This window comes from Sesamum indicum, linkage group LG2 (genome assembly GCF_000512975.1).
Source record: "Sesamum indicum cultivar Zhongzhi No. 13 linkage group LG2, S_indicum_v1.0, whole genome shotgun sequence".
NCBI lineage: Eukaryota > Viridiplantae > Streptophyta > Magnoliopsida > Lamiales > Pedaliaceae > Sesamum > Sesamum indicum.
In genome coordinates, this window is record NC_026146.1 from 3,435,400 (window position 1) to 3,444,290 (window position 8,891).

Here is an 8,891-nt window from a genome sequence, read left to right on the forward strand (position 1 = left end):
TGTTGCAACTTACAATGGTCCAAAGCTCAAAAAGCATAAAATAAATTAATATTATCGTTTTATTTAATTAGATTTTCAAATTATTAAATAAAATAAACTATTAAATTATGAATACAATAATATATTTAAAAAGGTTTTGTTGCTAATTTCATAAGAAACGAACCACAAATATTTAAAATAATTTAATTGGCTTTTACTTTAAGATGATTGAATAATATTAAATAATAGAATAGGCAATAAGACTTTAAAGTTTACAAATGTCAAAATCATCAAAATAATCAACAATATAGAAAGGTGGTGAAATGATGAAATAATTTGAATTTGTACTATAGTAAAGGGAGTGAAGCAAATGAAATAGGGTTAAATTCATTTTGATGCCTGTGATATATCAAAATAACAAAAATCTTCTTATGAAATTTTTAATATAAAAAATCATCCCTTTTTTATAAATAAATAATCGCACCGCCCCCTAATTAATTTGAGCCTATTTTTTAAAAATAATGACTAAAATACCCCTTCTAGTCAACAGGTCAAAGTAGGCCTATTAGTATATAATTATTTTAATTTATAATATATATAAATTATAATTATTAAAATATATTTATAATATATATATATTTATAATTTATAAAAAAAAAATTCAAAATAATAATTATAACCCCCACCTCATCCCCATCTTCTTCCCCAATTTAATTAAACTAATATTTTATTATTAATACAAATATATAATATTTTAATTAAATAATTATTATAAAAATAATATTTTATTATTAATAAATATATATAATATTATATATATTAAATGTGAGAGAAGGTATAATTAATTTTTGATTAATTTAATTAAAATAATATTTTTTATATAAATAATTAAATAATTATTATATAAAATAATATTTTATTATTAATAAATATATATAATATTATATATATTAAATGAGAGAGAAGGGCAAAAATATAAAAAAAAAAAAAAGTACTTTCATAGCAAAATCACAGTCAAAGCACGTGTGCCAATTTTTGTATGGATGGAATTTTTTTAACTTTATTTTATATCATAGAGAGGTATTGACACTTTAATTTTCATAGGAATTTTTTTGAACATTTCTATTATTACAGGGGGGGTCTCTGAATTTTTCCCAAATGAAATATAATTGAGGTCCTATTCAAAGCTAAGTTTAATGTATACCTACGTAATATTATAACTAAATTTTTGCTACTTATGGTGATGAAATAATTAGTATTGATGTATCGTGCGATGTGATCAGTATCTTGTTGTTTGAGGTATTAGAATGAATAATTAGTATTTTCATTACTTTTTGTCAAGTCAAGACGAATTACAAATGCTTGCATTTAATGTCATTGGGATGATAAGAGTAAAAAGGGAAAGAAAAAAAAAATGTGAAACTTCAAGTTGTGAGAAGTGAAATGGGATGATAAGAGTAAAAAGGGAAAGAAAAAAAAATGTGAAACTTCAAGTTGTGAGAAGTGAAAAGATCGATTTCTTCAACAATGTATGCCTCTACAAATGAAGCCTCGATGTGTGCTTTCTTTTTTACCTTCATTTCAAGTCTCTTGATAAATCTATTCGAACGAATGTTTATTAGAAAATATATGACAATAGAACTATTTCAAAAAACTAGAAAAACTCGTGTATTTACCTTTAAAATGGATACATTCACTTGTACTGCGCGGGTCTTTCATGCATCTGCATCAGACGGATGACACATAGATCATTTTAAAGGTAAATACGCGGGCCTTTCATGCGCGGGCCTTTCATGCGTCTAATGGTTGGCATGCCACGTCATTTTCTCGGCTATCGCTTCTGAAGCATACAATCTCTGCGGGCGAGGAGTCAGCGGCAAGTACCTAAGAATGGCATACGGGGTCTTCTTGCGATTAGGATTTCGCTCTCTGGTCGGCTTGTAATTAGCTTCTTCATAAAACTTTCAGTAATCTAGATCAATGTCGTCCTTCCAATACAACATGTAACCATTTTGCACACATCAATTTCTTTACAGGTAAGCCCAAGTCTCTTCGTACTATAGTAATCGAGGGCATGGTCTGGTCATGGGGCAATATATTATTAGCCCACTAGGATATTCGATTATATGTCCGTTCAGATAAAGGGACCTCGACTTTGATATCGACCAACTCAGCAACGGATGCCAATTGAGATTAGTGTCTAAATAATACCATATTACACTAAGGTATACACACATACATACATACATGTATACGAATTTCATCTCTTCTGATCATTAACATAATAAAATAATAATTATTTTTTCAGTAATACACTGATGCGACGCCAATAGAACAACCCAAGAGGTGCTGCAAGCAGTATATCAGTATATCAGCAACAATGGCCTCAACGGTTGAGTCAGCTTCTCCGTCTGTCGAATTACTAGCTGATGCGTACTGCTCCTTTTATCTGTGTCATTGTCCGGTTGTTCCAACTTGTATATTGGTCTATTGTAGTAAGTGTCTAAATACCTCACTGTTGGGGTAAACCAGGGAAATGAAAGACGCAACTGGAGGACTATTTCTGTGATATTCAAGCGAGCAATCAATAATACATGAAATAATTGGAGAATAACAGCATGGCCGTGCTCTGGATGGTGAAGAACAAATGTTGCTGCCAAGTGAAGCAAAAAAACAAGTCATAATACAGCAGAAATTAGCCTGGAATTTTGTGAATCAATTCACCCCATGACATAACAAATATCCAGAACATCGTCAAAAAGTCTCTTCTCCTTAGAAGGATACCGGCTCCGGATAAGCTGCAAAACCAGCACGCATTAGAAACATTTCTTACTACATGTTCATAGTTCAACAGAAACCAAGCCATGCTATCAAACTGAAACAAATAAGAAGTTCCCTCCCTTGATATATTCATAGGAAACAGAAAATACCTCAGCTATATCATTTGGGAGGAGCCCAAAACAATGAGGAAAACTGCAAACTGTCAATCCACTTTCCATTGAAGTTGCCATGAACCTCTTTACATAAGGTGGAAAGCTGAAAGTATAGCTATGAATGCCCATATAAGCTTTGGACCTCAGAGATAATGCTGCAAGAGAACCCCCTTTGGATTCTAAGGTTCTTGCCAGAGGAAGAATTGTTCCCTGTGCCAACTCTTTATTCCAGCACAGGGATGCTACAATTTCGAAGCTTCAGAAGTTGTTTCCAACCCCATGATCCACCATTGAGCCTGGCCAACTAGGGTGATCTCCCTCTTAATCTAAGATGCATAATCCAGCTTACCCAGATGGAGGATCTGTTTCTCCTCAAAACATCCCAGAGATGTTTGGTCCTGAGTGCTTGATTCATAACCACTTAGATGGATAAGTGGAATTAAACATAATTGTACCAAAAAATTTCTACATTTTCACCACAAGACATAAATTATTAAACGAAGTGGGCTGTATGATAAAATTACCTATCGTGCATAATCTCATGACACAACCAAACAGGCGTCGATGACAACAAATGCACAAGAACAGAAGCAAGATGTGTGTGAAGTAATGTACATTACAACTTTCCCACTATTTGGTATGAGCAATTGCAATCATCATAGCTAATATTTTACAATGACCCAGTAATTCATAATCAAACGCAAGCCAGAATCATTACTGGAAAACACAATTAGAACGTGTATGATATGTATGTAGGCTATCATCCATAATAGCCTCAACCACACAAATACTGCTAACTTCATTGTTTTAGTTTCTAATACTCCCCAACACCAAAAACCTAAACAGCAAACCCTACACATTTCTCAGAAGAAATCACATATAATTACTTCTTCCTAATGCTTCTAACGCCAACTTTCCTCTCAGTGACCACACCAACAGACTTCTCCACGCTACTTATAGCTATAGGCATCACCGGCGGCTTCTGGTTCTCCTTCCTAGCCCCACTCCTCAATGAGTACCGCGGAGTCCGGGCCTCCCTCCTATCCACTGCAGCCTTCCTCCGGCCGTCCACCTTCATTGCTGACTCAACCCTAACTCCAAGATCATAGCCAGACTTCTTCTCCGTTTCGCCTTTCTTTCTCTTCAGCCTTTCGTTCCTTCTGGCTGAGTACTCATCATAGAATCTGCCTCTCTCGAATAAAGGGCTCCGCTGAGCGGCTGAAGCACCACCGTCCAAGGTGGTTTCGTCCTTGTTTCCGAGCTCTTGCTGCACCATCTTCGCCAGGGCTCTCAGTTCGCAGGATATGGTGTGGTATTCAGGCCGAAGCCCGGAGTTTTCCACATCCCAATTGCGGTTGGGCAACTGGGATTTTGTCAATGAGCCTGTTTTGGACATCAAATTCACGAGAAAAAATGTTTACAAGTTAGAATCAAGAACAGGTATGGCATACGGCCTGAATAAGCCCCGCCTGGATTTTCCACGTTAGGCAACTGGGATTCAGTTCAATGGGCTTGGTTTCCACATCAAATTCAAGAGAAAAAATATTACAATCCAGAATCAAGAAAAGGCATTGTGAACGGGCGGAAGCCCGGAACATTAGGCCAAGAACAAATAACAAAATTGCATTAAATGTAAGTTTCTTCATTTTCCATGAATCTCGGAAAAATCAATAAACTTCAAGCCCATCAATTAAAACTCATAAATCTAATTACAAACACACACAAAAGAAGAAAAATCATAGAAACTTACTCATGTAAAGTTCTACATGTTTCTTCCATGAATCTTGGAGAAAGAAATACCTGGTGGAGTGTGGGTGGTGTTAGTGGCTGTTGGCTGAAGGGGTTTACGGCGGGGCCGGAGCCGAATTGGAGATCTTGCGAGAGGAGGTTTCCCATTTGATCTCAGCATCATTCTTGACATGAAGATTATAGTAAGAAAAAGCAACACAAGTAATCTCAGAGAGACGAAAGAACAAGAACTAGATTTAAACCCTTAAAGAGAAATCTTGATGAAGAAGACGAAGAGGAGAAAAATGGTGAGTTTGAATCAGTAAAGGGCGTTTGGATTTGATTCAATTTTTTAAAGTTGTTGAAACAGTTGGGAGTGAGTGTGCTTTTGTCTTTAGGGTTTTATTGTTTGAATTTTCAATGAAGTGGAGGAGGAGCGTCTCCAACGGTCGTATTCTTGATCCGACGACTGGAAATGATTTGTTTAAAAAAGGGAAAGTAAGCGGTGATGGTGATGATATTCCATCAAGTCTTGAGGCTGGTTTTATTATTATTTATTAGGAATAATTATGTTCACATCCCTTTATTTATTTATTGTCTTTTAACACAAATCATCCTCGTCTTTGAAAATTTACAAAAATTACCTCTAGCAGCCTTTAAAATAAAAAAAATGCCCCTATTGACTAGGTCAATCTTTAAAATTATTTTTCAAGGACAGCAACGCCCTTAAGGGTGTTCCTGTAATTATCAAAAGATAAAAGATGTGTCAAAATAATATTTATGAAGATCAGTAATATGACCCCATATATTTTTTTATTATTTTATATCATTTTTTAATTTAAATATAAATTATTATATTAAGTTTTTCCATTGAATCTCTATATAAAATAGTATCTTTTTATAATTAAAATATTAAATTATTTAACTGATATATATATTATTCCTTCATAAAATTATTAAAATTAAAAAATTATTTATCCTCTATTTTTATTTATAATTAAATTTTATTAAAAGTTTTTGTATTTTATATAAATTATATTAGAACTAATAAAATAAATAATTTATTTATTAAAAAGATATTTTAAATTATTAAATTATTTATTTTAAAAAGATCCCTTATTCTCCAACCACACTGATGTGTGCAATTATAGCACGGGCCCAAAGTCCTTGAATCTTGATGTTGGATTTGGGCTAATTGAGTGAAAGAATTTGAGAAAAAGGACCTTGAAAACAACACGTTAGCGCTCCGATGCTTAAGTTAGTTCCAAATTTAAGATAAATAAATGTAGAGATAAATTATAACGAGAAATTGTAAATGAGAATTTCGTAAGTAAGAACACGAGTTGAAAGAGAGAGAGAGATCTCAAGAAAGTTTTTGGATTGTTGAAGGAAGAAGTTTGTTGAGGGGTGCCGTCCATATTTATAGAGGAGGAGTCCCTCTTCGCAAAGACTCTGGAGAGGGCTGTGTATCCGAGAAGGAAGGCAGGATTCTAGTGGTGGATAAGGTCGCACCTTATCCGCTCCTTGAGCAACATGTCTTCAGATGAGGAAGGACTCCTTCTTCGTGAAGACTCTTGCTCTGCAAAGAGTCCTTTTAGCCTGAGGAGTTTACTTTCTTAGGACACCTCCCTTCCTTGGGCTTTAGAAGGATGTATTATCTTTTGAACTGGACTTCTTTCTTAGGTCGAGCTTGGTGAGGCAGACTTCTTTCTTGGACAGACTCTGGGCGAGCTCCCTCTTGAGCTGAGCCTAGTGGGCCTTCCTCTTGCGTCGAACCTGTCGTAGGGAGGATGCCTTCATCATGGGCTAACAGGCCTGTCATGGTCTTGGCATTTCTACTTGGACCGATCACTTTTGGACCACACCCATCATTCAGTCCCCCTCACTCTAAAGGACGGAGGATGCCTCTTAGCTACGTAGAGTAGGAGCCTTGTATAACCAGAAGAAGGAACCCATCTTCTTTAACTTGGCGCTTGTAAGGAAGGATGGTGCTTCCTAACTCTTTGAAGTGGGGATCCCTGTGGCCTAGGAAGGAGGGACATATCTTCGTTAGCCTAGTACTGCCTTTCTCGTTGCCTGGTATCCCCAGCCTTTTGTCAGGCTAATTTGATGGCCGTAATCATGGCAGGGAAGCAGGTTCCTGTTCAAACTGCAACAACCACGTCTGGTCCCACGCTCATGGAAACCGCTTTCACCCTAGTGGTTACCAAGAGAATGTGGGTTAAAACTCCCTCCTTAGCATCTTTTGGTTTTCTCCCTTTTCCTCTTTCAAAAAGTTCTTTTTGGGGCATCAGGATCTCTCTCTAGTCTTTATCTTCCTTTGTAAGTATTCTCTTTTCATCTTCTTAGAGTTTTGTCTTTTCTTCAAAAATGTCATCCTCCAGCGAGTCTGTTCGCTTCCTTAAGGAGACCTTTTTGAGCGATGATCCCTCGAAGGCGATTTCCAAGAGGGCAGACCCTGTCCTGCCCCATTTTGGAAGAGACCAGAGGAGGAGCCTAAGGCAGGCCACTGCAACCGCCCGCTGCTTGATAGATGGGGACACAGATGAGGAAGAGGGGGAGAACGAAGCTGAGGGTTCTTCCCCTGAGGATGAGAGGAGGGGGGGGGATAAGGTCCCCGTCTGCGCCTGAGTTTTCTTCTGAGGATAAGCGTCTCGTTTCCTTCAGGAGAAGAAGAGGGGGTGGTCCCCAAGGGAAGGAAGGAGAGGAAGAGAGGGTTCCTCAGTCACCAACAGACTGCAGGCCTTCCACTTTACGAACCTCCTCCATAGACCAACTTCTTCAAGAATATCATGTTCTTTTTGCCTTTGTGTATATACCCATTCTCCAATAAGTCGCCCTTTTCATCCTCCTCCTAACTGTTTATGTTTTTTTGCTGCAGAATTATGATAAGATTTACATTTTCTTTTTCCTCTTTTCTATTCTGAAGTTGCAAGGATTTTTCAAGTTCCCTCTAAATAAGTTGACTCCAAATCTTTTCAAGATTCTGGCTGGATTTTTTATAGTTCTTCGTTTCCATGGTCATCCTGTAATTGCTCATCTTTTTGCTAAATGTTATTGCCTTAAAAAGACTGAAAAAGGGTTCTCCTGTTCTGTACCCCAAAAGGGGGTATCCTTCTTGCATCCTCCTAGACACTTGGAGAATAGTTATTTTTTCATTCTTCCTCCTCATGCTTGGTCTTTCCCGAAACGATGGATCTACAAGGTCACTTCCCTTGTGCGGTGGTTTGTGTAAAAAGATAATAGATGAGCGGGTGTAACTGTAATTATCCATATTTATTAAAAGAAATGGAGAGGTTATGTTGGAAATAGGGATAATTACACTCCTCTCTCCTGAAGTTAGGTGTAATTACACGTAAATCGCTGTGGTTTGAAAAATTATATTTAGTACCTCTGAGATTTGCTTCCATGTACCAAATAAGTCCTACGTTAGTCAAAATTCACTAAATTTGCTTATACTAATAAAAAAAATCAGAACAAAATCTATATTTATCAATAATTAACTTATTACTGACTTATAATAGGTCAAATAAATCTTTTCATAACCAAATTATCCTCGTACTTCTTCACACAAAAGGATAGTTTAGTACGAAAAAAATTGTTTGACCTGCAAGTAGTAATAAGTTAATCGAGGGTATGTATTAATTTTCATTCAGTTTTTGTGGTTAATATCAGCAAATTCAATTAATTTTGACTAATGAGGAGATTTTTTGTTGAGTAAAAGCAAACCTCAGAGGTACTAGATATAATTTTTTAAATTATTATTTCCAAACACTCCCAACTTTTACATTTTTAATCACTTATCTATTTTTTTTTCCTAAAAGTAAACACTTTTAATAAAGCATAAATTTTGACAAACACCCCTTTTTTAATAAAGCATAAAGTTTTTTATTGAAGGTTTTGTGTTTGCGTTAGACATTTCGGATTCTCTAGTATACTTAGATTTTCCCATCAAATCTGAAGCAACAATCACAACCTAAATATTGGATTATAGAGTTGGTCCTAATATTACATTCAGATCCATCGACTACAAATCTAATTCTATGTTGAGTTGACGGGAGTTGCTGGGGGCACAAGGTCCCCTACTTGAAAGTGGGGGTTTGAGGAATTGTCCTCAAATTTTTATCTTTTTTATCCTTTTTGATCAAGAACAAATTATAATTTTATAAATTTTATAAGTATTTCTTGTATAAATAGTTGGTGATTGTGTTCTCATTTTATGGGAGTCTTCAATCTCTGCATGAGAGTCAT

General features: G+C 35.8%; 1 protein-coding gene across 1 annotated transcript; it reads right to left on the bottom strand.

Annotated features, from left to right (window-relative positions):
- Window positions 3,511–5,021, bottom strand: LOC105178720. The gene is made up of 2 exons (XM_011102254.2): window positions 4,713–5,021; window positions 3,511–4,295 (listed from the first exon to the last, which is right to left on the bottom strand). Exons 1-2 carry the CDS (start codon window positions 4,831–4,833, stop codon window positions 3,796–3,798), a joined length of 621 nt encoding a protein of 206 aa, XP_011100556.1. The 5' UTR covers window positions 4,834–5,021; the 3' UTR covers window positions 3,511–3,795.